Genomic DNA, 27,960 nt, shown 5'->3' with positions numbered 1-27,960 from the left:
ATCCAGACTCAGCAAATTTCTGGCCTCCAACTGTCCTCTGAGTGCCGGACACCTGGGAAGTCCCTGACGCCACCTGCAGTGGATCAGACAGTGCAATGTGCTCACCAGGTTGTGATCCCAGGGCTACTCTAAAGCTAGGTCACACCGATGTGTGTGTCTCTGCGCTGGTGGAGGGTATGGGTGAGCGCTGTGATGGGACTTCAAGAAGGGTGCCTCCAGACTCCTCTTCAGAGGTTCCTTTGGGGCTTGATTGGAGATTCTGCCTCGTGGACTCTGTCGGCTGTTTCCCAGATGTGCCTGTAAGGGGAGATAATTAGTGCATGGCAGCGGCCTGTGAAACAGGACATATCACTCACAGCATGGTGTCTGATGGATGTTGCACTGCTGGATCCTCACTTGGTAGAGCACCGCCAACCTCACTGTCAGCACAGGACCGGTCCAGATCCTCGACGGCCAGCTGGATGGCTCTGTTTACAAAGTCCGTGAGCACCTTGATTTCAGGCATTCCTCCACTGGTCTGCGAACTTTCCCTCTTGTTGAGTGCCAGTTTGACCTGCATGAATAGAGATGGAAAGTGCGTAAGCAGGGCGCCTGTCAGGCCAGATGATAAGTATGCCTGGCCTGTGTAGGTGGTGAGTGATCCCATGGACGGGATGAGGGCAATGACAGTGAGTGTGAAAGAGTGGATGGTGATGTCCCTTGAATCGGCAACGAGTGAGGGCTCTGTGGATGTGTGATGGGTTTGTGAGTGTGTGAGCTGAGAGTGATGAGAAGAGTGACTTCCCTGGCGGAACAGGGGAGATCATCATCTTGCGGCTCTGGGTGGCTCTCCTCCTTTTAAGGGCATTAGTGAGGTTGCTGCCCATTCTGCAGCCAGGATGGGGGTCGAGGACATCACGGTGAACCTCCACTGCGTCCAAAAGGTGCTCAAGGGACCCGTCATTGAACCTACGGCTGCAGTCTTTTTGCCTTTCAGGGCCATGTCTTCTTTGTAGCAGTCATGGGCTGGAAACACCGAGAGGTCTGCACGCGGCTGGACTTCAAGTATGGTGCCCAGTGTGCTTAAGCAATGAGGTGATGGTGTGGCAGGCGAATGAGAGCCATAGAAAAGCCGTGTTTCCCAGGAACACATAATTAATGTGGCGGGTTTGGGATGATACAGCGTGAAAAGCCGCCATTGCGGCTGATGGGTAAAACGTTGTTTTACCCACCCACTATCGCACTTAGTAGAAATCTGGGATGATCTGCCCACCGTCTATAAGTTGTGCCTTTAAAAAAGCAATCTGGACAAGATTTGGAATTCTAAATAGATAAATAACTTGGACAGCTTAAACCAATCAGTAGTAAGGAGGTTATGTTGAAAATTCCACAGTATAGTCCACAGGATTCCTTTCAAGTTTCCCAGCGCTTATCAGAGAGCAATCTGTTTTCCCTGCAATTCCTAGAGTTTTACAGATGACTGACTCAAGAAGGTATGCAAGAACAGGAACAGAATTACCTGGAAAAACTCAGCAGGTCTGGCAGCATCGGCGGAGAAGAAAAGAGTTGACGTTTCGAGTCCTCATGACCCTTCGACAGAACTTGTTCAAGTTCTGTCGAAGGGTCATGAGGACTCGAAACGTCAACTCTTTTCTTCTCCGCCGATGCTGCCAGACCTGCTGAGTTTTTCCAGGTAATTCTGTTTTTGTTTTGGATTTCCAGCATCCGCAGTTTTTTTGTTTTTATGCAAGAACAGGGTTGGCTAATTCTCCTCTGATTTGCACTTCGTCTGGTAACCTGTGTTCCATGACTCAGTGAACATTTGAACCACAGAGGTCTGGAACACAGAAGGAAGCCACAGTCAATCTTGTCATGGATAGAGCAATCTAAAATGAATACTGCTGCCCCACCCTCTCCCCATAGTACTGTATTTTCTTTAACTTCAAACTTGAATCCACTTTTCTCTTGTCCTTGTCTCAACCACGCCCCATCCTAAAACATTCCATGCTCTGTGTAAAGAAATTCTTCCCAAACACTCTCTTCAAAATACCTGTGACAATTCTAAATTGATTCTCCCTTGCAACCGACTCCACAAACTAAAGGAAGTAGTCTTTCCCATTCAGTCCATCAAAATCTTTGATCATTTCAAAAACCTGTTACATGTCCCTTTTAGCCCTCTCTGCTCCAATGAAAATAGAACGAGTATCTCAAATAGTTCCCCATAACTGATAAAGGCAAAATACTGCCGACGCTGGGAATATGAAACAAAAACAAAAAATGCTGGAAAAACTCAGCAGGTCTGACAGCATCTGTGGAGAGAAAGACAGAGTTAACGTTTCAAGTCTGTATGACTCCTAACGCTCTGAAAAGTCATTCAGGCTTGAAACGTTAACTCTGCCTTTCTCTCCACAGCTGCTGTCAGACCTGCTGAGTTTTTCCAGCATTTTTTTTGTTTTAGTTCCTCATAACTATTGTTTTTATTACCCAAAATGCATTCTGATGCTTATAACGTTCCATAGGGCATCCAAAGCTATGCACTGTAAGTTAACAACTAGAGCACCTAGTACTAATTTGTAGCGACTTGTTTGTTCTCCTATTCTGTGCCTCTATTTTTTAAAATCAATTACCCTAAATGCCGATGCCTAACAAAAACCCATCAATCTCAGTTTTGAAATTTTCAATTGACCTCCGTTCTCAATTGTTTTCTTGGGGAAAGAAGTTCCAGATTTCACTGCCCCCTTTGTGAAGAAGCCCTTCCTGATATCATCCTGAATGGCCTGCTTCTAATTTTAAGTTTATGCCCACCTCTCACAATGTATTATCTCACACTTACCCACATTAAATTGCATCTTACACTTATCTGCCCATTTGATTAACCTTTCTAGGTTGCACCTTTCCTGTTCTTCCTTCTTTGCCAAAATCTTTACTGGTGTTGTCAGCAAATTCCAATATTATACTCTTCAAGATATTCTCAAAGCTGGATCAGAATTTTGGCATCATGATGGCATTTATCAAAGGAATGGTATACTTTTAACCAACACTGGTGTTTACAATTACTGACATAATGTCCTAAATTATTAAGCAGGTGTCAGGAATCGGACCAGAGGGTTCGTTCCATAATGGCGTGCTTTAGACATGCCCATTGCGATTTTGCAAGCTTTAGCCAATCAAAGGTCAGGGAGCAGAATCACTGTCCAGTCAGGAATGGGAGGGGCTCCAGGATTCAGATATCAACAGCTCCACTGGCTAAGGTGGGAGCTGCCTTTGTGAAGATGAAGATAGTGGGGGACAAGAGAAGTTTATTTTCTTTTTAAAAATGCCCCAACTGCATGGCCATGATCCCAGAGGGGAACCCCTCCAGAGGTTGGCCAGCACCGCAGCTGTGGACTGCTGCCATCATTCCCTCACGAGCTCCACTTTGCTCAACCATGACCTTTCTGCCCAATGGATGCGGTTCAGGGCAACATGGGCTGTTCACAATGCTGGCTGGAAATCCGAGTTGGCACAGGAATGGGGTGTGATCCGACACACGGCCAGATTTTGGGGTCAGAAGCACAGCTGCGAATCAGCTTGGAAATGGAAGATACCAAATTGTGGGCCCACCTGTCTCTGATTTGGACCCCAACCTCTTTAAAGAATTCAGCCCAGTGAGGCACTCACCCACAATGTATGATTATTGACCAATGGTACGATTAGAATTTTCAAATTCAATTGGCGCACAGCACAGTGATGTACCAAAGGTTGACCATCAGCAGAAGGTGCTTTGTGTTGTTCTGGAGATGGCATCTTTGAGACCACTGAGTTCCAATTTTCACAGAGAAACAAACATCAATAAAATTCTTTAAATCCAATAAAGAAAATTTTAACTTTTTCAGTCACTTTGAAGCAGTTGGACTTTATTCAGGTTGCTTTTTAGTTGTGTGTTGCTTTTGAAGCTGTCAGCTTTTGCAGGGGCTACGTCATCTGTCCATCAACGTTTCAGTCTTGTAGGTTGACATGCATGCTTGGTATGGAACACAAGAACAAAGATGCTTTATCACAACACAAAGCTATAGTTTACCATCTGACACTGAGGTCCCATCAGGCTGAAGTCAGGCTCTTACCTGGCCAGCTGTTCACGCTCAAATCTCTTTTCTTAACAGCTTTTGTTCTGATGTGGTTGAAGTCTGACCTTGCCCCAGTAAGTCTGAAAACTGGACCATCTCTTAATCAAATAGACATTGTGGACCATCCAGCCCAATCTGGACATTCATTAAAACAGAAATTGTTTTTCAAGGACATCTGATTGTTTCTCACTCACCCTTGACCCTTTCTCTGGCAAACATTTGCAACCTCCGCTGCAGTCTCGACCATCACACGGTCCAGTGTAGGCATTCTTTGCCCCCTGCAAAGACAAAACAAGATATCTATCAACATTTGGTGTTGGGAAACAAGCTTTTTCTTCAATTAATCTTGCAGTTTCTAACAGGGTCTCTTGAGGGTTCAATTGGCAAATGCATTGCATGTGATGGCAATGAGTCACTTACACCTGAAGTTTGACATTGCTTTGGGCGGAGTTAGTTGATAGAGCTGCATTGCCAGTCAGAATTGCAATTGAGGTCGGAAGTGAAGATGTCGGACAAGGTATCAACCAGCTGGTTATCCAATAACCTCTGCCAGAAAGGCCTGTGCCGTCTTCAATTTACATTTGTACTTGAACTACAGGGAAATGGATAGTGATCAGGATGGGGAGAAAATAGCTGAATTCAGCCCTTAGCACCACTGGGCAGGGCTCTGTGTAAATGACACCTTTGACTACTCACAACACAATAGTCTCAGTATCAATTTCAAAGAAGATGGCTGGTGTAAGATACCGAAATGTGTAGTAAAAGGGTACCTTTAAATAAAAACAGAAAATGCTGGAAAAACTTTCTGAAAAAGAATCATACAGACCCGAAACTTTAACTGTTTCTTTCTCCACTGATGCTCCCAGCAATTTTTTTTCTCCAGCCTTTTCAGTTTTTATTTCAGATTTTCAGCACCTGCAGTATTTTGCTTTTAGCTTGAGCGTATTGTTGGGGGAAATATAGGTGGAGTCTCATCTTGCAAATAACCAAAAGATTCAGCCCGCAAAAGCTCAGCACAGACCTTAGATGCATGTAAAGATACATGTAACACTTACAAACCAATATACATCTCTTTTCAATTATGCAAAAAGCTGTGTGAAAAATCATTGTCTACTGAATGAGGCTGCTGTTTTGTACTGAGCTGCACAGGGTCAGATGGTCCCAGCTGCAATTCCTGGTTTGTGCAGAATTGATTCATTTTACATCCTCAGCAAAATAATAAAATAAATATCGCTCTGAAGTTCTCTGTAACAGTAAAATACTCAAACACAATCTGCTTGTTCCTACACACATCTGGAACATCTCCTGTTATTGACCAACAAACGAACAAATGAGATAAGGTAGATCAGGATAAACTCGTCCCGTTAGCTGCTGGTACAAGGATTAGGGAACACATTTAAAGGTCAAGGGCAAGAGATGCAGGGGAAATGTGAGGAAAAACTTTTTGAGGAACTTTTTTAAACAGTAAGTGGCAGTGATCTGGATCTTGCTGCTCATGAGGGTGAGCGGAAACAATCAATGAATTCAAAAGGAATTTGGATGCGCAGGTGAAGGAAATAAATAAATTTGTAGGGCAATGAGGATCTTGTAGAGGAATGGCACTGTCTAGATTGCTCCACAGAGAGCCAGCATGGACTTGATGGGTGGAATCATCCCAGATTTGCACTAAGTGGGTGGGTAAAATGGCGTTTTACCAACTGGCCGCGATGGCGGGTTTACACGCCACATCATCCCAAACACACCACATTACTTATGCATTCTCAGGAAACACACCATTCCCATGGCAGACGAGCTCTGATTTGTCTGCCAAGCCGTTACCTCGCTGCTTCATCGTGCCAGGCACCATATTTAAAGTACAGCCGCACTCAGTGCTTCCAGCCCAGGACTGCAGCAAAGCAGACATGGCCCCGAAAGACAAGAAGACTGCAGCCCTTGAGGGTCTCATGGATGCCATGGAGGCCCGCTGTGATGTCCTCTACCCCCGCTCTAGCCCCAACAGGGGCAGCTACATTACCACTCCCGCTTGGTAGGCGATGGCGTTGGTGATCAGTGCCAATGTTGCAGAGAAGTGGTTGGCCATCCAATGCAGATAGAGGATGAATGATCTCATCCGTGCAGCCAAGGTATGGCAATCATCTCATCACGTTAAACTCTCATACTCACAAGGTCATCACACATTCACTGGCATCTCACTCACTGTCAGCTTAAGGGACATAACCACCCATACTCACACACATACCCTCACATATCCATCTGGCCTCACCTCCTCTGAAGACTGCCTCCTGAGCCCTCACCATCTTGAGGCCACTTGCACAGATCAACATCCACACACACCCTGGGATACCCTCCTTCCCCAGTACACCTCTTGTCCTGCAGCCTCTTCCCTTGCCTGAGGCCACTTCTCCCACTACTCCAAGCAAGACCTTGCCCTGCAGCCATTGAAAAGCCTCCCACATATGGCTGATCTGGTAGGTAGAGACCTACTCATAAGCCCCCCTAAAGTGATATGGTGCTGTCTGTGAAGCCTGGCGCTGATGACTGTGAGTGCTGCCCGAAGCAAGGTCGGCAAACAAACCTCGAAGACCCGAGTGAAGAGAAGTCACCAGGTGCACTTTGTTTATATGCTGTTGTGAAACACGTTGGCGTGTTTTCCCGCTGACGTGGATGGATAATCCACTGGGGGAGGGGTTGAGTCCGGCGGGCTGGCCTTATAATGATCTGATGTATTTCAACGAGATTCCCGATGTCCGATGGCGGAGAATGCAGCCTGCCATCGGTGGCAGGGTGGACGATCGCAAACTGGTTTCACGACGTTGTGAAACTGATTTTTGGCCTTCTCACCATACTATCCGCTCGAGCCACCAAACATGCCCAACGCCAGCAGGCACGGGAAATCCCGCCTGACGGGTCAAATGGCCTCCTTTTGTGCTGTAAATAAGTCTACGGGCAGAATGTTACATTCCCCCACCAGCGGCTTGCAGGCGGGGAGAAGCTCGTAAAATTCCTAGGATGGCCTTCCCACCGAGCGCTCGCCCACCCCGACCACTCAATTATACGGAGGACCAGACAGGCCTAGGCTGACCCACCCTCCCTTGCCCCAGTTAAGGCCATGGTGGACAACTAATGACCACAAAGGGCAGTTTACCACTCAGCCCTAATTTTCAGGCTGGCAAGGGAAGTTCAGGAGCAAGGGGAAAGCCCAGCAAGTGACCCTGCTCAGGCTGAATGGTTGGGGGTGCGTGAGTCGGGGGGGGGGAAGGCAGTGCGTCCATCAGCAGCCTCCTTTCCACATCGGCAATGCACACCCACTCCCTCCCCACCCCACCACAAGGTCTTCCCCTGTGGGTGCTCCCTCCCCATAGTCCCTCACCAACCACCCCACCCACCCGCTGGGCCATACCTCCCCTACTCGCCCTGAGATTCCCATGCTTACCTGATCCTGGATTCCTGGGATATGGGCCCTGGGGACAGCTTACATCCCCAGTCCTGCTGCTTCTGACGCTGTTGGGAATAGACAGCTACCCACCAATCAGATTGGCCATCAGCTCTCTGAGGTGGCACTTCCTCCCGACTGAGGGATGGAAGTCCCATCTCCAGTAAATTAAGCTCATCGGACCATTAAATGGCCGTGGGGAAGTGTGATTCTTTAGATGGTGGGAAGGAGAACCCTGCCATCCGAAATATCCTGGCCTATGACTCTATGAAGAGAATGGGCGGTAGAATCAGGTGACAGCAAGCTACAACAACAGTCAAAATTAGGGGATGGGAGTACTGAAGAGGAAACCAAACGTCTTATACCAGGGACTCAAGTTCTCAGGTGCCCAACTTAATCATTCATTCGTGAAGTGTGAACGCAGACAACAAGTCAGGTTGTTTTACCTGAGCTTAATGCAGACCGTTCTTCACCCTGGCCACAGGGAACTTTGGTCAATTATCGCATCAGCTGCTGCTACGGCTACAAGATAAATTCCTCTAAACTGGGGTCTCGTCATTTTTGTGCTGCTAATTTCGCCCATTTTTTTGATCTATTTGGATATAATATTTGCTATGGAGAAAGTGGGCATATTGCTTACACCAGCATCTGCTCTATCAGCTTAGATGGGCTAGTAGCACTTTGGTTATGATTTTTAAAAATCCATTCACAGGATGTGGGTGTCGCTGGCTAGGCCAGCATTTATCATTGTCCATCCCTAAGTTCCCTCGAGAAGGTGGTGGTGAGCTGCCTTCTTGAACTGCTGCAGTCCATGTGGTGTATGTACACCCACAGTGCTGTCAGGGAGCGAGTTCCCAGATTTTAACCCAGTGACAGTGGAGGAATGGTGATATATTTCCAAGTCAGGATGGTGAGTGGCTTGGAGGGGAACTTCCAGGTGGTGATGTTCCCATCTATCTGCTGTCCTTGTCCCTCTGGGTGGTAGCAATCATGAGTTTAGAAGGTGCTGTCAAAGGAGCCTTGGTGAGTTGCTGGGTGCATCTTGTAGATAATGCACACTGCTGCCACTGTGCATTGGTGGTGGGGGAGTAAATGTTTAATGTGATGGATAAGGTGCCAGTTAAGCAGGCTGCTTTGTCCTGGTTGGTGTCGAACCTCTTGAGGGTTGTTGGAGCTGCACTCATCCAGGCAAGTGGAGAGTATTCCATCACACTTCTGATTTGTGACTTGTAGATGCTGGACAAGCTTTGATTAGTCAGGAGGTGAGTTTCTCTCCGCAGAATTCCCAGAATCTGACCTGCTCTTGTAGCCACAGTATTTATAATACTGGCCCAGTTCAGTTTCTGGTCAATGGCAATCACCAGGACGTTGATAGTGAGGGATTCAGCAATGGTAAAGTCATTGAACGTGAAGGGGCAATGGTTAGATTATTTCTTGTTGGAAATGGTGGTTGCCTGGAACTTGTGTGGCAAAAATGTTATTTGCCACTTATCAGCCCAAGCCTGGATATTGTCCAAGTCTTGCTGCATATGCACATGAACTGCTTCAGCATCTGAGGATTCGCGAATGGTGCTGAACATTGTGCAGTCATCAGTGAACATCCCCACTTCTGACCTTATGGTGGAAGGTAATTGATTAAGCATCTGAAAATGGTTAGGCCTAGGAAACTATCTTGATGTCTCAGTACTGACATGATTGACCTCCAACAACCACAAACATCTTTCTTTGTGCTGGGTATGACTCCAACCAGTGGAGAGTTGTTCCCCAATTCACACTGACTCCAGTTTTGCTAGGGTTCCTTGATATCACGCTTGGTCAAATGTTGCCATGAAGCCAAGGACAGCCACTCTCACCTCACCTCTTAGTCAGATGCTTGTCCATTCAAGCTCCATTATATATTCTAAGTTCTGAAGGAGTGTTGTCTTTAAGATGACTTAAAATGAACCATCTGCATCTTATCTGCTTGCTCAGATGGGTTTAATACAACTGATGAATCCCTTGGTGTTCTGGTCAATATTCCTCCCTCAACCAAAACAGATTATCTTGTTGTTCATTCATTTACAATTTGTGGCTGTGTCTGTTTACCTACAAATTAAGAGAGACATCAAACAGCTATATCCATCCAGGAATCTATACCTAAGCATCAGTCAGCATCTTCAGAAGAAGAGCAAACTGAGACTCAATCAGTGCCTATCTGCCTTCTTAGACCAGGGATGTCTTATCACAATATACTTGACAGAACAATGGCCAATGCATCAATACCAAATGTAAGTTGGTGACCTCTCTCTGCCACTCCATAAAGAAAATATCTTGCATTTATATAGCGCCTTCCATCCTAAATTGCTTCTTAGGAAATTAAATACTTTGAAGTGTTGTCCCTGTTACAACATAGGAAACACAGCAGCCAATTTGCACACAACAGACTGCCACACACAGAAATAAGATAATGGCCAGATTATCTGTTTTACTAACATTTATTGAGGGATGAATATTAGTCAGCACACAGAAATGTAATATGCCTTAAGTAGATTCGTCTGTAGACTTTTGCAGTGTCCCTTGAATATATACATTTTTTTTTAAATTTGGCTCGTTCTGCAATAGCTTAGAAAGTAAATATACTTGGTCTCTTGGAATTGTGTTATACAGACCAGAATGGTTCTAGTTCAACTTATTTTCTGTGTTAAGTTCTCAGCCAAAGTTGTAGTTCAACTGTGACTGCTGGCTCCAACAATCTGCATCAAGCACAAGAAGATGAAAAAAACAAAAGAACCAGTTCTGTCGAAGGGTCATGAGGACTCGAAACGTCAACTCTTTTCTTCTCCGCCGATGCTGCCAGACCTGCTGAGTTTTTCCAGGTAATTCTGTTTTTGTTTTGGATTTCCAGCATCCGCAGTTTTTTTGTTTTTATCTAAAGAACCAGGTTTACCACTTCTGATTGCTGCCTCATGATCTCTGCTGGAAAACACCTCTTCTTCGATATGGGCCATAACAGGATAAGAGTCCACAACAATACCATGATCGAATAGCTGCCCACACTTAAAAGACCAGGTTCATTCACGAAGAACAGCAACTCAGTTGAGGTTGTTGTACGATGTTGTATGTGCCTGCATGCCATTGTAATGTAAAGGTGCTCAGCAAAGCAAGGATTAATATGGAACTGGAGCATAGCGCTGCCCACAGTATGATGCATAGAGTCACATGGTAATAGACTGGGGGAACAGTCTAGACCGAACACTCTGGAACCAGTCTGCATGGAGGTAATAACACCATGCATGACAGTAACCTGGGATCAGTAAATAATTAATTATTAACAATAAAGGGTTCATATTTAATTTATACAAGTCTCAAGATCTCATCACTGAGACATCTAAAGAACCCATATTACAACACGGTTAGCAGCGGTGGTAGCTCCTAAAAGATATCACATCAAAGACAGTACCATAATCCGACATGGTGATTCACGGTGATATGCAAGGTGGCAGCTAAGTGCATGGACCCAGAACAGTATCCCAAGTAATGAAAAACTAAAAGCATCTGAAGCCAAACTAGAGGGAAGCGCACCTAAGAAGAAAACTTGAAGAAGCTTCGCTACAGAGTTTGAGTGAGGAGTCCACCAGAGTGTGTGGAAGTCCATTACAGAAAATTGCAAGAACCTGAACAACATAGTTCAGGAGATGGTGAGCAAAAATACAGAACAAGTAGCCATACTTATATTTTAGAATAGGTGGTGGTCCCAAGGGCTCAGCAACCTGTAAAAATCAGCTGGCAGAGTTAAAAGTTTAAGAAGAAAAACTGCAGAATAAAGAAGAAGCTGCTAAAAAAAAAAGAAAGTTACCTAAAATATAAACAGAGGGCTAGCAGTGTGGAGGAGAAAAGCTGTAGCTTTAAGTTTACTAAAAAAAAAAGGCCAATCGCCGAATGGCTGAGCTGCCTCCCAAAGTTCAGAGTTCAAAAACAGGACCTGCAGAGGTAAGAGAAAAAAGGAAAGAATTGTCCAGAAAATAAATTCTCCTGTAATAATTCTTCTACCTTAAAAGTTTAAAAAGTTTAAACAAAGAAATCCCAGGATCACCAGCGAGCCCAACAAAAGCAGAAAAGCACAGGAAACTCACACCAAAGGAGCCGACAAGCTGCCTGAGTTAAAAAAAACAAGTTACTGCACTGACAGCTCTCCAAGCGGTAATGATCTTTAAAGCATTAACTCCAAGAACAAAAATGTCCATGGACAACAAATTAGAAGGGCCAGGCACATTTTTGCTATGGAAGGGTTAAACCAGGCCCAAGAGTGGAGTCTTGGAGAAGTCCATTTTTAGTTTACAGGAGAGTTATAGGATTAAATAAAAAATCAGAATAAGTACAAGTTGATAAGTTTTTATTCATCTTTGGTTCACTTGCTGGTGAAGTACTCCACAATGTACAGCTCAATATGCGACAACATTTGGAGAGATATTAAATGGCTTTGACAGATATTTTAAGCTCTAAGTTGTGGAGAACGCAGACCATATAAGAAGGTCTAGCACCCCAAATAAAGTACCAAGGGCAAAAGAGACCCCAGAGATAGGGTAACAAAAGACTCCGGGGCGAGGACAACATACAACCCCAGAGTGAGGGAGCCAAAAGACCCCAGACCGAGGGAGACAGATGGCAGTGCAGAGTGAACAGATGGCTATGAATAAAGGAAAGCCATCTGAGGTAACTCAAAAGAAGCAAAATATGCAAAAAGTAAATGAAGCTGTTCTACAGGAAAAAGTTTGCATCAGAGCTGAACTTGAAGATTTGAAGCACAAGATTCAAGCTGAGAATATAGCTTTGAAAATGCACGACAAACTGAAGCCTTCAATGAACAAAACTGTTCGAAATCTGAACAAATTTCAGAGACGACACAAAGGTACTAGGAGGAAATAACAATCCTCAATTCCACAGTTGACAAATCAAAGCAGGAATTGGGGAAACTAAACCAGATGTACAGATATGCAAAGCAGCAAAGCAGTTGCAACCCTGAAAGGCTCCTTGAAGGATCAACATGTTGCCATGGAAAAACACGAGAAGCTAAAGTTGAACATTGTTTCAGAAAAAGTTGCATTGGAACTATCAATGGCAATGAAATGATGCACTGAAGCCCAGAGGTGAGTTGGCAAGAGGTCAGCAAGAAAATAAACAGATGCAAGGACAACCGATTGTCCTTCAAGATCAAATGCAAAAGGAATGCCTAGCCATTCAACACCAAGAAATGAAGTCTGTCTTAAGCAGCAGGATGGAAGCACAGCAGAAGAAACTAGAAGAGACTCAACTAAATGACAGGAAAGCTCAAGATGAGGCAAATGAGTTTCAGAAAGAAAAGGAAAACCCGTTGACAGGCTTTACACGCTACAAGAATTAGGACAAAGTTTATTCGTCTGGAGGGCTACAAAGAGAAGGAAAATGAATTCAACTTCACTCTGAACAATCTGAAGAATCAGTTAGCTGAGAAGACTCAGCAATGCTCTATATTTCAGGAGGAAGCCAAAAGCTCCAAGAAACAGACTGAAGAGCTGAGGAAGCAGTTGAATGAAAAACAGGAGGCACTGAAAGGAAAAGCTATTGAACTTTCCAAACTGCAAGCGGGTAATGAGGCCATGAATTGAACAATTACAGAACTGAAACAGGTTAAGACTTCGCCAAAGACAGACCTGGTCAACAGTGAAACCGAAATGACAAAGACAAAGTTACGCTGCAGACAGAGAAAGAAAAGACATAAATTAGATCGGAAAATGTAAATCTGACACTGAAGTGCAAGGAACTAGAAGGGCACTGGATGTCTCAGATGTACTGAGAACCACTGAGCTGATGAAAAGATTCATAAGCTTGCAAAATGGTTTGAAAATAAAACAGCAAACAAGTGTTTGGCTGAGATTGTGAAACAAGTGGAAATGAAGGTTTCATTCGTGAAACGTATACGTCCAGCAAGAACATGGCGGACACCATGGAAAAGGAAAATTCGAGTCTACTCTAAGAATGAACAGAGTGCACATTCCCTTTGGAAGGAATGGGACAAACCCACAGTGTCTGAAAAAAAGCAGGCGAATTGTTATTAAAGAGAAATGCGACTCAAAGGAGTGCAAAAAATGAATCAAATGGAGATTGCCAAGTGTCAGAAACACGGGCCTGAATTTTTAGCTTGGCGGGTGGGCCCAGGATCAGCCGGGAAACAGACAGCCGGCTGTGATCAGCCCCCAACCTCGAATGCCCCCTGGCTGGCCAATCAACAGCCAGCCAGTGAGAAGCACGCGCCTGAAAAGCTCAGGGTGGGGGGCGGGAGGGGGATGGGCGATGGCATCAACGCGGGCGCAGGCGAGCGATGAGAGAAAGCTCCCTGAAGGCAGAGATTAAAAACAAAAAAACTGCGGATGCTGGAAATCCAAAACAAAAACAGAAATACCTGGAAAAACTCAGCAGGTCTGGCAGCATCAGCGGAGAAGAGCAAAGTCGACGTTTCGAGTCCTCGAATATAAGCTGCACCCCCCCACCCCCCTTAAACCAGCTTATATTTCACCCCTTTCCTGTTTCTACTTAGTTCTGTTGAAGGGTCATGAGGACTCGAAATGTTGACTTTGCTCTTCTCCGCAGATGCTGCCAGACCTGCTGAGTTTTTCCAGGTAATTCTGTTTTTGCCCTGAAGGCAGAACTCTGCCTCAGGGAGCTGCAGTCCTGAAAATGGTCCAATAAAGTTTTAAAAGGCAGGAAAAAATGTCCGAGCATCACAATCAGGCACCTGAAAACATTGATGATAAAAATGCTGCTCAGACATTTAAAAAAAAAATAAATTTCATAACGGAAACCTCATCCCGCCCTTGGATAAGGTTTCATAAAAAATGTGAAGGCCACCTGGCTGATTCGCCCATCTGCCAACCGTAAAGTGACAAAAATAGCAGACAATTGCGTCAATAATGGGCTTAATTTCCCTCTCGATTGTCAGCGGGTGCGCTTCCAACTTTTTCATGTGCCTGCTGAGCAAAATATCGCACAAATGCGCAATAATGTGGAGACGCTAGCTGGACTTTATCTCATGCAATTTCACACCCACTTGGGCATGGGTCCGTCTGATCAACATAAAGTTCAGCCCTTGGAGTACTACCACCATTCCTCCCAGTGTGACAGATCGAGATCTGGAAGAACTGTCAAGTCTCTAGGCCATCTGAATTTATAAAGTCAGAGCCTTGAGATGGGGAGAGCAGGGACAGCAAGTAAAGATTGTATTACAGAATAATTGTACTCCATTGGAAACGCATGTTTTCTTTGGCAAAGAAAGGGGGATATTGTATGATGTTGAATGTGCCTGCATGCCATTGTAATGTAAAGGCGCTCAGCATGGCAAGGGTTAAAGTGGGGCTGGAGAACAGCAACGCCCATGGTATGGTGTATAGAATCACATGGTAATAGACTGAGAGAACAGTCTAGAGAGAACACTCGGGAACCAGCTTGCACGAAAGAACCATGTGTGACAGTAACTTGGGATCTGTAAATAATTAAAGATCAACAATAAAGGGTTCATGTTTAAATATACAAGCCATAAGATCTCATCACTGAGGCATCTAAAGAACCCATATTACAACAGAGGTATTGGGGAAATAGCTGTCGCCTGTGAGGTTGCAATCCAGTCACTTCGGTGCCTTCAGGAGAGCAGGAGTGAAAACAATTTTTGGAGGAAGGATTAAGTGGGAAACTTGTGAGGCAGAGTTGAGCCAGACACAATTCTGGGACAAACTGTTCCAAAAAAAAAACCTCCTCCTGATGCAGGCACTGTCAGGTCAATGGTGCAAGTGAAGTCTCCCTGTGAGCAGCCTTACTAGACAGAAGCGTGGGTCGGAGACAAACAATCAGTTCTGTGATTCACTCTCTGGGAACCCTATGCCGGATGCCCGGTCTCAAAATTTACAGACATTTAACAAAACGTGAACTTATTTTCACAATTAGGATTTTACATTTAAATTCTAGTTTACTTTTCCCTCAAAGAAGCATAAGTGTGAAGCACGAAATATAAACGAAATATAAACATATAACAACTTTGCCAACTGCTCTTCTGTTGCTAGGCATGGAAACCAGGAATGGCATTTGTCTTAAGGGATTCCTGCCCTCAGGTTTGATTTGGGATCCTTCATCAACACAGTTCAGATTGTAAACCACAATCACCAAATCATAGGTTGCACTGGCCTCATGGGATGATACAACTTTCAAGACACAAAAAGAAAAGCACTTTCTTTCTTTAAGGGCTCGGCGCCATCAGTATTGTAAGTCGAGCTGGCAAACTGGAGATGACAGCAAGAGGGCTCTCGTGTACCAGCTGTAGATTCAAAGACATTTTGGTGAGAAGGTGTCAATATGGGTTTCCTGGAAATATTGGCTCGGTTCACTTTGGATTATTTTATTTGTTATTCTGCCGAACAGCTCCTCCTCTGTGTCTTGTTGCCTAGTCCACTGTTTCCACATGTAACTTATAACAAGAAAAATACTTGTTGCAAACAAACAAATTTACACCTGTTTAGAGAGGAAAATGTGGATGAGATCTAAACAGCTATCTCAGTGCCAAGTGACCCAGCATCAGGAAGAGGGGGGCTCCAACTCAAACTGCGCCCCCCCATGCTGCTGACCCCCTTCCTCTGCGACCACTCCCTCCCACCATCACTCACCTGTGGCCTGGGTTCCAGTGATGATACTAGGCCTTGGGTGGGTGTCATACTGGCAGCAGCCACCACCTCCCCGATGGCGCTGCCATTCACTAGAGCTGCCAGCCTCTGATTAGTCAGCAGCTCTCAGTAGGTGGGACTACCATATCCGGGTTGTTTGATCTCACCTCCATCCAGTTAAGTGCCTGAGTGGGGTTCTCAATGGCTCTCCAGCCAGAGGGGGAGAGTCCTGTTACCTCAATTAAACACCGCCTTGGAGTTTATATACATTATCGAGCTATGGGGCCGTCAATCAGACAAGCTTAAATCATGACCACCAACCCATATGGTCAAGGTCCTAGTCAACAGACTTGACATTGGGAGAACCTCCTTGAAACAGCACAAGCAGCAATTTAATTGGAACTAACAATCCATCATGTGAAAGATGAGGAAAAAAATGGGTTGATTCATTTAAATTATTAAGAAAAATGTTTTGAAGTAAAGAATAATCAAAAGCAGTTTCAGCTTAAATAAGCACTGTACTCCAGTGTGTGAGAAAGAGGATATGTAGGAAGAGTAATCCAATTCCAAAATACCCGTACAGCGTAAAACATAGGCCTATGCTCTTGTGTCTGCCTGTGTTGCCTAACATTTATTGGCATGCCTGCGTGCATTAAATTCCCACATAAAAATCCACAGTCACGCCTCTGTATGTGATGCCCTCAAAATGCCACATTGAGAACATATAATGTCACCATAATCGATGTGGAACACAGTGGATGAATTTTCTTATCAGCAAAAGGAAAGGAAATATGTGTTTATGAATCTGACGTGCGATTGTTAAATGCTTTACCACTTCAGCTTTCAACTTATAGCCTATGTATAGTGATTAGCTTAATAGATAGTTTTTAAAACTATTTGAAGTAAACAGTATTATGGTGACTCCCTGCAGCTTTCGGTTGTGCATATCTTTTGCCTCAGGTCAATCAGGTGACATGTTGGGGGTAATTTTAACCAAACGTGCCAGACGGGAAACCCGCAGGATCAGATGGAGCACTGGTTTTACACTCCAACCAATATTATTCACCAGTGACTTCAACAGAGAATAAAATCAGCATTGCTTCCAATCCTGTCAATTTCCTGATTTAGTCAGGTTAAAATTGTCCCCAATGTCGTTTTAGTAATTTTGTTGTTTCGCAGCAGGGGATGAATTGAGGGCTGCGTAAACATGAGCACCAAACGTTTCAATAGAAGGGTCAATAGGTTCTGTAAGTTGCTTGCGATCCACCCCCATCAGATTTCCCTTTCTGCATCCTGCCTGAGCCCTGCTTAGTGTGGGAAACTCTGTAAGCTAAAAACTACCCCACCGCATTTCACAGGGTCTCTCTGAATTGACTGGTTCTGTACAAGCTGGGAAAAATGTACAACTCCACTGATTGTCTAAACTATCGAGGGGGAATGGTAACTTGGGTGAGATACTGGAGGCACAAAAGTGAGGTACTGGAAAGCTGTGAGCAAACAATATTAATGTTTTGAAAGAAAACCAGGGAATATTAGAAATACGCAGCAGTTCCACTGGCATCTGTCAGAAGAGGGATCTGTGGACTAGGTAGAGTGCTCTTTCAGAGAGACAGAGCAGATTCGATAGGCCAAATGGCCTCCTTCAGCACTGTAAATATATTACGATGGGTTAACTTAGACACCCAAAATCTTAATCCGTATACTTATGCCACAATATGATTCCCACGTTCAGGAAAGAAGAAGTTTTTTAAAAAGTACATGGCTTGGCCATCGAAAATGATTCCAGTGGACTCCTTTAATTCAAACACTCCTGGGATGAGGGGGTGTGGGGGTCAGTCGATAGCAGTTTTCAGAGGTGACAGTGCTCTCCGACCTCAGGCCCACTTCAGGTAGTTTACTCAGGTCTGACACACAGAGATGCCGATGACATATGCCCCACTGTCAAGCTTGGCAGCAGTAAGGAAATGTGAGCCGGAGGAAGTGGATACAGCCCATTTGTCAGTGGGGCTGCATTCAACAAACTGAGCTCAATTACAGTACTCTTCCTTAACCTGCAGCAGGGACGGTTCATGTGAGTGGGTTTGGGCAAAACCAGCATGGCCATTTAACCCTTCAAGGCTCTGACTGCCACAGTGTATGGTTTATGTATTAAATGAGAGCTCCCTCCCCCCCCCCCCCCCCCCCCCCCACTTATAGCCCAATCACTTGAAGGTGCTGGTATAATGGCTGAACAGATGCTGAAGTCAAGGTATTTTGGTCTGTTTCTGTTACTTTTTCCAATTGCCCTGGCGTTGGTGAACATGGAAAATCAATCAAGAATCTGGTTACGGCCGAACTGCTTCCATATTTTCATTTTGAACTTTGAGCTGGATGTGAAGGCAGATGCCAGAAGTACCTCCCAAGTACAAGTGGGTGCATTCTAATGGGGCAGTAACAAGAGAGCGATGCCAATTTTTACATTTTCTGTTAATATTGCCATGGTAGCTCTGGGCACTAGGAGCATCAGTACATGACTGGCATCTATTGTTGCTGGGTAGATTAAACAGCCTCAAGCAGATTCATCAATGAAATGAGCAACAATTGATTGGCAGTTCTAAACTGGTTAAAAATTCCAGGTTATCAGAACCAAAAAAAGCTTTTAAAATCTTTTGTTGTCACCTGCCCTTATAAACTGTTACAGGTGCTCATATTGTGCATTATTTGCCACCTGTCCAGTTAAATGTAAATGATGCTAATGTTGAAAATTTCACCAAGTGCGCCTACGCAAGCAGGAATCCTGCCCCCCCACCAAACTTCTGTCAGTAATTGTTCCAGAGCAGAATGCCTCGAGGGCATTTGACAAGTCCAGCAGTGACCCACTTTCCCCTCATCCAATGCATACACTTATGTAATCTTTGTAGCAGGGGTCACAGGACACTGATCAGAAGCTCCCCACCTCAGGAGTGTTAATGCCAGTACAGCCACCCTGCTGGAGGTTAGCGTTTGAATCTTGTTAATACAAGTATTGGAAGAACAGATTTCCCCATCAATCCACACCTTCAGTGTTATGGGGCACGTTAGCTCACTCACAGGTGTGCGTTTAATCATTATCAAAGACCTCCCTACCTATAAAGATAAATCACCTGGAAATGACAGCATCTCTCTTCACTGCCGCAAGGGAAAGAAATAAGAGGGCAATTGGATTGATTTTCCAAGTGCACACCACCAGTTGGGAATGGTAGAAAATCGACCCCTAAATTTTGGGGCACCATTGGAGAAGATTTTCTTTCCTATGATTGCACCCAATAGATTAAAGCCACATGAACAACCAGAGTTGCAAGAGTAGGTGGATGTTGCACCTTCTCAATGGATATATAAACAGACCAGATAGTCACTTTGCTCACAAACACACAGACAGTTAATGTCAATCGGCTGAGTCTTAATGCAAATATTACACCTGGACCTCATGGTCTTCATTGATTCCCCCAGCTTTGAGTAAATTCTTCCAATATGCCTGATAGCAGGTGGTAAGAGCAAGAGTTTCCTGGTCAGCCATACTGCAGAAGGTAATGGAAAATCACTGTAGTACTTTGCCAAACATAATCATGGATCAATCCAATGGAAGTTCATCATCACCAGTGCCCTCTTTGGGCAAGGTGCCTGAAGGAGGAGGAATATTTCTCTGGGCAGATGCTGGTGGCTTGGAGACTGTGTGCAACTCAAACACCTCCAAGTTAAATTGGTGCTGGGGTCCAGGTTACATCACAAGACCCCCAATATTTCAACGTTTCAGAGGCGTCAGTCGTCCCAAAGTCCTGGGAGTCAACATGCCGGGGTTGGGGGGACTGGAGGGGTGATGGTGCGGTGAACATAAGAAGGCAGCAGCTTCCACCCAACCCCTTGCACATCCCTGTTCCCATCAGGCAGAGGGGATAAGATTGACCCGATTGTTTATCCTGCAGCACGAGAGAATTTCTTTTCAGTTTTATTTATCACTTCCTCCCTTAGCAATGGCAGTAGTCAATGAGAAAACAATTGAAATTCTTAGATACGTTTCATTAAAGAGATAATATAAAATTGTAATTTTATTGCCTAAACCAGAATAGCCACTTTTTATGTTGCAGCAAGAGATTATTACCAGGGTGCCCACTAATCAAAGGGTGAATCCAGTTTGATATTTTCAACAGAATGAACTCTCCTTCAAAATGCCTCTACTGTTGTGGAGCAATCTAAAATTAGGTTGTCGTGGTGGTGGCAATGTGTGGCCTAAAAGTAAAGGCATCAAAATAAATGTCGAGGGAGTACTTTCTCTGCAACCAACCATGACACCTGTTTCCAAAACAGAACAAAGCAACCTTTCCACACATGCCCTTCGACCCCACTGCTGACCTTCTAACCTAAATGCTGAGCACATGCACTTTCACTGCAATAGATGCCCAAGACCTGACAAAAAAAGAAACAGTTCAGGTACTAGCTTAAAAACTGCCATTAAAAATATTACCCAAAGCAATCGTTCTTAAATTTGAGATCATGGTTTTTTTTTTAAATTTCCTTCACTCCTCACAAACACATCATTCTGTAGCCATAGCGACTGTGTTGTGCAGGAATTCTCACAAGGTTTTCAGTGAAATTATTTGATCGATATTACTGAGAGTTGAAACAGATACATATCGCCTGGATGTTCACTGCTTCCTATTTCAAATTTGTAATACACTTAGTAATTCACTGTTCATCTATCTTCAAGACCGAAATAGCAATACCGATGCCCAGAAATGACTCCAGTACTCTTGTGACAGTGATGTTCCTCATCTCTCAGGTTCAAATTATTGAAGGCCAAATATAGCAGCTCCTCCTGTCCCATCCCCCAACTGCTGTGAACAGAAGTGCAGGCATGTGGGGAAGCATTGCAGCTTGGGCTCGAGTTAAAAGGGTTTGACAGCTAAAAGCATTTTTTTAATATAAGTGCACAGAACAAAAAGAAAATAAAAGGAGCTGAAGGAACAGTAAGGAGAAAAACAAAGATTCTGAATAATAGAAATCTTAATTCTGACCAGAAGATATTGGAAATGCGTAACAGGTTAATCTGAAAGAAATAGATTCACATTCCGTCTGTACTGATTGGCATGGTCACACATGGTCATGGCCGACTAACATCCCTCCTTATAAAGTCACCATTTTTCAGATATGAATCTATGGTGGCCAATATAACTTGTATCAGCCATGGTTCAGTTAATAACACTCTCGCCTCTGAATCAGAAGATTGTGATTGCCTGGGATATATGGCACAGAAGCAGGCCAATCAGCCCAAACAGTCCATGCTAGTGTTTATGCTCCACTTGAGCCTCCTCCCATCTTTCCTCATCTAAATCTACCACTAAGTCTCTATTCCCTTTCCCTCATATGCCTACCTAGCTTCTGCTTAAATCTTAAATGCACTATACTTTTCACTTCAACCATTCCCCGTGATAACGATTTCCACATCCGTACCACTCTTTGGCAAGGAGTTTCATCTGAGTTCCCAAATGGATTTCTTGGTGAATTCAAGTCCCAGTTCAGAGATGAGAGCACTTAATTTTTCAATGCTCGACTCAGGGAGCGCCATACTTTCAGAGGTATCGCCTTTCAGATTAGAAGTTAAACCAAGTCCACGCCTACCCCCTCAGATGGGCGGAAAAGAAACCACAGCACTATTTAAAGGATTTTCCCCCAGTGAATCAGCCAATATTTAATCCTTAATCAACACCACTAAAGTAGATGATCTCGTCATTTATTTCAGTGCTGTTTGTGAGCCCTTGCTGCGTGTAAATTGGCCACTGGTTTTCCTGCATTACAACAGTACTTCAAAAGTACATGCTCATTGATTGTCAAGTCCTTTGGTAGATCTTGAGTTTGTGAAAGATGCTATACAAACGCAAGACTCTTTTTCTACAGAGGGTTTTCAACTGTGACCAATTAGAACACCCTACTGTTGCAGCAGGTGACTGGCTAACTCTGTACAAGCCAAAGATCTGGTTCAGGTTGTTTCTGGAGCTGGGAACAATGATAAAGAAGAAAAGAAAAAGCTCCAGCACTTGAACATTTCCTTTGCTGTCATTCACGTCAACAGCGCGAACTATATTAGTCTGTTGGGGCTGCACCCATGGAGCTGATTATCACAAGGCAATGTTTCATGCTTTTAGCAGCAGCCTCCACGATATTGTAGACCGGTAGCCTTCCAGCTACTTGGTTAGTTAGTGTTGATAAGCCTTTTGGTGTGTAGTCAGCACAAACTTTATAGCCTAAAGGCGCAAATTCAACTTTGAGAAAATGAGTGTCTTGATTGCAGTCAAACCACAAAAATAAATAACCTTAGCTCTGCCTGAAGGAACTGTTTCAACAATCATTTGCAGCCAAGCCCAACAGCTATTCAAAGCCAACATGCAAAGTTTAATAAAATAGTTTATTAAAGAGGTAATGCTTTTTTTCAAACTTCTGCCATTTTGGGACTATTTTTTACCTTGAGTGTTCTATATAAAATGCAAGTTGTGGTTGAAGCTATATTGCAACTCATTTTTTAACTGATTATTATTATTATATTATTTCCATTTTCCAAGTGTTTTGGCACATGTATCTGGGATATACCTCTGTGTCTGCTGTGATGAGGTGGTTGCAGATCTTTCTTGGCACACCTGACAGGTGTAGACCACCTGGTATTAGTTGGTGGCCAGTTGAGGGTAGTTGAAGCCATTGGCTCTTTGATGAGCTCACAAAAACGTGAATTAGTGCCCACGGTTGATTTTTAAAAAAATATATATTCATTTTTGGGATGGGAGCATTGCTGGCCATCCCTAATTCTCCTCAACTGCTTGGCTCACTAGTCCATTTCCGAGGACAGTTAAGAGTCAACCACATTATTGAGGGTCTGGAGTCACATGTAGGCCACACCAGGTAAGGGCAGCAGATTTCCTTCCCTAAAGGACATTAGTGAACCAGATGAGTTTTTATGACAATCCGGTAGTTTCATGATCATCATTACTGAGGGTAGCTTTTTATTCGAGATTTATTACTTTGCGAATTTAAATTTCCCCCAGCTGCCATTTGAACTCATCTCCAAAGCATTAGTCTGGGCAACTGGGTCATTAATCCAGGATGGGTGCCTGTTTTCCCTCTTGATTCTCCCTTTCTCCCAAGCACGTGTGGCTCAAATTGGAAACAGAGACGAGTGGAGAGAAAAAAAAATCACATATTTGATTCCTCACATTGACTATCCGTGTTATCATGATAGGTTAAGTGGGCAAAGATCTGGCAAATGGAGTATAATGTGGGAAAATGTGAAATTGTGCAATTTGGCAGGAAGAAAAAAAGAGAAGCAAATTATCTAAATGGTGAGAGATTGCAGTGCTCTGAGATGCAGGAAGATCTGGTATCATAGTGCATGAATTGTAAAAGGTGCAGCAAGTAATTAGGAAAGCTAATAGAATGTTATCATTTATTGCGAGGGGAACTGAACAAAAGTAGGGAGGTTACGTTTCAGTTATACAGAGCACTAGTGAGACCACATCTGCAGTATTGTGTACACTATTGGTCACCTTATTTAAGGAAAGATGTAAATGCATTGGAAGCAGTTCAGAAAAGGTTTACCAGATTAATACATGGAATAGGTGGGTTGTCTTATGAGGAAAGGTTGGACAGGCTAGGCTTGTATCCATCGGAGTTTAGAAAAATAAGAAGCGATTTGATTGAAACATATAAAATCCTGAGGGGTCTTGACAGGGTGGATGTGGAGAGGATATTTCCTCTAGTAGGAGAATCTAGAGCTAGGGGTCACAGTTCAAAAATAAAGGGTTGCCCATTTAAAACAGAGATGAGGTGAAATTTTTACTCTCAGAGGGTCATGTTCTTTAGAAAAGCCTTCCTGAAAAGGTGGTGGTCCAGAGTCTGAGTATTTATAAGGCAATTGTGGATAGATTCTTGATAATCAAGGGGATGGTAGGTTACTGGGGGTAGGCTGGATGCAGATTTGAGGTTACTATCAGGTCAGCCATGATCTTATTAAATAGCAGAGCAGGCTCGAGAGCTGAACGGCCTACTGCTGCTGCTTGTCCATATGTTCGTTTTTAATAGCTTTGAACTTAGCCTAGTTCAAGTGATTTCTAATCTGTAGCTACAGCCATCCTCACCAAGTGGTTTAATGGGTAAATATACTCTGTGGTGTGGCACTGAGCCATGCAACCATAGAATTGGCATCAGCTGTAAAGGAGACTTATCCCAGTAGCCAACATTGCAAGAATTTCAGAGTCAAATGCTTTGTCTCCCCTTTGCCCATTGACCACCCTTGACTGGTAATCGATTTAGCAAAGGATGACAACCTGAGGTGTAATTAATCTTGATTTGAGCACAATGAGGATGCTGACTGCTCCAACAGTATGGCACAGGGGAATTACAATTATGGCAAGTTTCTCCTTTTAAGGACATTAATGCAAGTGACTTTATTTTACCAGATCCCTGATTTTTTTTAAGGATCTCTTGCTATCAGTTGTGGTCAGAGATGAGAAGCTGACTTAAACACATCACCTCCTTGAATATAATGACATTCTGAGCTATTTTGGTCAGTGAAGCAGGTTAAAGATGTTGAATGTTTCAGACCAGATTTAACCAATCAACAGCCCATAGACCAGGATTTACCAAACATGGTGTGAAGTTAGCCTGCTCCTGCTCAGAAAATAAATCATTCATATTCTTTTGAAGGTTAGGAAACCATTCTCCTTAGCACTTGTGAATATCATGGAAGAGCCAGAGAAACCATCACAGCTGCAAAGTGTTTAGCTAGCAGACAGAAAATGTTTCTTTGAAACTAAAGTGATGATCAGATTGATCCAAAAACAGTAAGGCAGTAAAAATAGACAACTTTCTTTATACTAGTTAGATGTGTTTATCATCCTTTTGACATTTGTCTTAACCTTATATGTTCTATTTACTTTAAACTCTTGCAGCTGTTCAGCCTTTGTCTTTTCTGTAAAAGAAATGCTAAGATAATAGTTTACACAATCAATATAATAGAACACTTATCACAATTCTTCAGCATGCAGAATCCTGTCCCTATTCTAGCTAATGTTCAACCTCTCAAAACACGGTACAGAAATCATGACTGCCATGCTAGATTATCACAAAAGGAACAGAGATTAATGGTGAGGAGTATGAGAAAGCAGAGAAAGGCAATACTCCAGGTATGCCTTCATGAGGGCATAAGCTAAGGATTTGAACTCACCTGAATGACCTGTTTCTTTGCTATATATTCCATGTAAATAACTCAGCTTCCTATTTGGCTTAAATAAAAGCAAAACTGCAGATGATGGAAATCTGAAACAAAAACAGTAAATGCTGGAAAAACTCATCAGGTCTGGCAGCATCTGTGGTGAGAGAAAAAGAGTTAACGTTTCGAGTCCATATGGCTCTTCTTCAGAGCTTTTCCACCATTTTCTGTTTTATATCCCATTTGGCTTGTTTATTGCCACTTCATACTATTAAGACATTACAAGTCAAATAATGCCCCTATGTCTCTCACTCTTTCCCCGCAGGTAAGTACCATCCCACTGTCAGTTCTGCCTCAGTTGGTAGCACTCTTGACTCTGTATCATGAGGATGTGGGTTCAAGTTTCACTCAAGCAGTTAAGCACAAAAATTAAGGCTGATACTCCAGTGCAGTATGAGGGAGTGTTGGAGGTTCTGTCTCCCTGAATAGGATATTACATCGAGGCCCCACCTGTTCTTTCAGATGGGTGTAACAGATTCCATGGCTCTCTTTTGAAGAAGGGCAGGGCAGTTATCCCCGGTGTCCTGGTCAATATTTGTCCCTCAATCAACATCACACAAAAACAGATTACTTGGTCATTATCGTGTTACTGTTTATCAGAACTCTTGTGTGCAAACTGGTTGTTGCACTTCCTACAACAGTGACCACATTTCAAAACTGCTTCATTGGCTGTAAGGTACTTTGGGATGTCTGACGGTCATAACAGGCAGTATTTAAATGCTAGACATTCTTATTTTCATTGTTTTTGCACACCTCCTAATTTTACTTCCAGTATGGACTATTTTGCAAGCCAATTATCTTTAAAAAAAGGCTGCCACGCAGTGATAATATGTTGCAGGCTGTTTTAACAAGCTCAGCGTAAGACTGCTGCTCCTCAGGGCTGAATTTGATTGGCCAGCAGCTCTTGCAGTCCCAGCAGTACCAGAGCTCAGTAGTGGCAACTGCTGTGACTGCAAACAGTCCCACGAAGATGACAACGTGGATACTGGACTCCAGTCCGGGATTTTTGGCCGGGGAGGGAGGGGATAGGTTGGAGAGGTTGACACTTTTTTCCTTGGAGAAAAGGAGGCTGAGAGGAGACTTGATAGAGGTATTCAAGATCCTGAGGGATGCGGACAGGGTGAATAGTGAGAGACTGTACCCGCTCAAGAGGACATCAAGAACAAGAGGGCACAGATTCAAAATAATTGGCAAAAGGAGTAAAAGTGAGGAAGGAAAAGTTTTTTCACCCAGAGGGTGGTTGGAGTCTGGAATGAACTTCCTGAAAGGGTGGTGGAGGCAGGTTCAATCTGCGTATTCAAAAGGGAATTGGATTGTTATCTGAAAAGAGAGAATGTGCAAGGTTACAGAGATAAGGCAGGGGAGTGGGACTAAGTGGAGTGCTCTTTCAGAGAGCCAGTTTGGACTTGATGGGCTGAATAGCCTTCTTCTGCACTGTAAGGATTAGTGTGATATTTTGAGCTTTGTCAGGCTCTCAGAATCTCCATTCTTAACTCAACAGTTTCAGTAAAACTGGCAAACTAGAGCAGGACTGACCATGATAAACTGTCCTTTCCCTTTGAAGTTCAACCAGGAACAAAGGAAGTTTAATACATAGCTCCACAACTTCATCAGGCAGTCAAACACCCACAGGATTTTCCAACATAAAGGACGCTTGCTGGCTCGGGCATACATCTTTGTAGTTGTCAAAGTAAAACACAGGATACAGGAAAACTAGGGTGCTTCCCACAATAGCAACAAATTCATCAACATGAGAGTTTTCCAAAGCCTACAGATTTGAGATAACCATCCGTTTACATATGTTACAAAGCACTTTACCTTAGCTGGATATATCACAGCAAAAAGCCAGCATTTGTTTCTAATTCCTTTGCAATTTAAACTTATCTGTACAAGAATCCTGCTGACCACATTGTGTACCCTCTGCAGTCTGAGGAAGCAGGCCAGCAGTGATCAAAATTAAATTAACTAGTTACATGTCACCGATAGATATTAAAGGTATAGAAACTTTGTTATGAGTTCAATTATGTCAAGTTCCTGTTCTGACAGGAGGTGCTTTATCAAACGCTGTTTGGAAATCAAGTTACACAATGGCACATGGCTTTCTCTCATCCATTAGCAACATTACTTCCTCCAAACAAGTTTATGGGTCTTTTCAGGCAAAGTCTATTCCTGCATTTTCAATTCAGTTATTAGGTTATTTTCACTCCAATATTCTTCGATTTTGATCTGAAAATTGATTTAATTAGGTTCTTGATTATCATGGTCAGGCTAATGTGTCTGTAGTGCTCGGGTATGGCTGTCACCTCTCTTCAATGTGAGGAAATTCCATCTGCCTGTATACCTTTAGCCTGTGATTCAGTGTTAGGTGACACAGTGAATGAGGAGAAGGACAATGCCCATGTGTGTGTGAAGTGATTACAATGTCATAAGTGAGCAATTTAATCCACTACATTGTTGCAGTCGCAGCCTGCTAGTCATAGAGTTGAAGAACAAGAGGAAATGGAGAGA

The 27,960-nt window shown here is 43.6% G+C and overlaps 1 protein-coding gene across 4 annotated transcripts in view; it reads right to left on the bottom strand.

Moving 5' to 3' along the window:
* The window catches only part of col4a6 (collagen, type IV, alpha 6), a 419,493-nt gene that overhangs the window by 278,081 nt on the left and 113,452 nt on the right, over positions 1 to 27,960 (bottom strand). For all 4 annotated transcript variants that reach the window (XM_041194995.1, XM_041194994.1, XM_041194996.1 and 1 more), the window contains exon 4: positions 4,280 to 4,363. In XM_041194995.1, the coding sequence (XP_041050929.1) occupies positions 4,280 to 4,363 (84 nt within the window). The remainder of the gene's footprint in view (positions 1 to 4,279; positions 4,364 to 27,960) is intronic.

This window comes from Carcharodon carcharias, chromosome 9 (assembly GCF_017639515.1).
Source record: "Carcharodon carcharias isolate sCarCar2 chromosome 9, sCarCar2.pri, whole genome shotgun sequence".
Taxonomy (NCBI): Eukaryota; Metazoa; Chordata; class Chondrichthyes; order Lamniformes; family Lamnidae; genus Carcharodon; species Carcharodon carcharias.
This window is presented reverse-complemented; position numbering and strand designations above follow the sequence as displayed.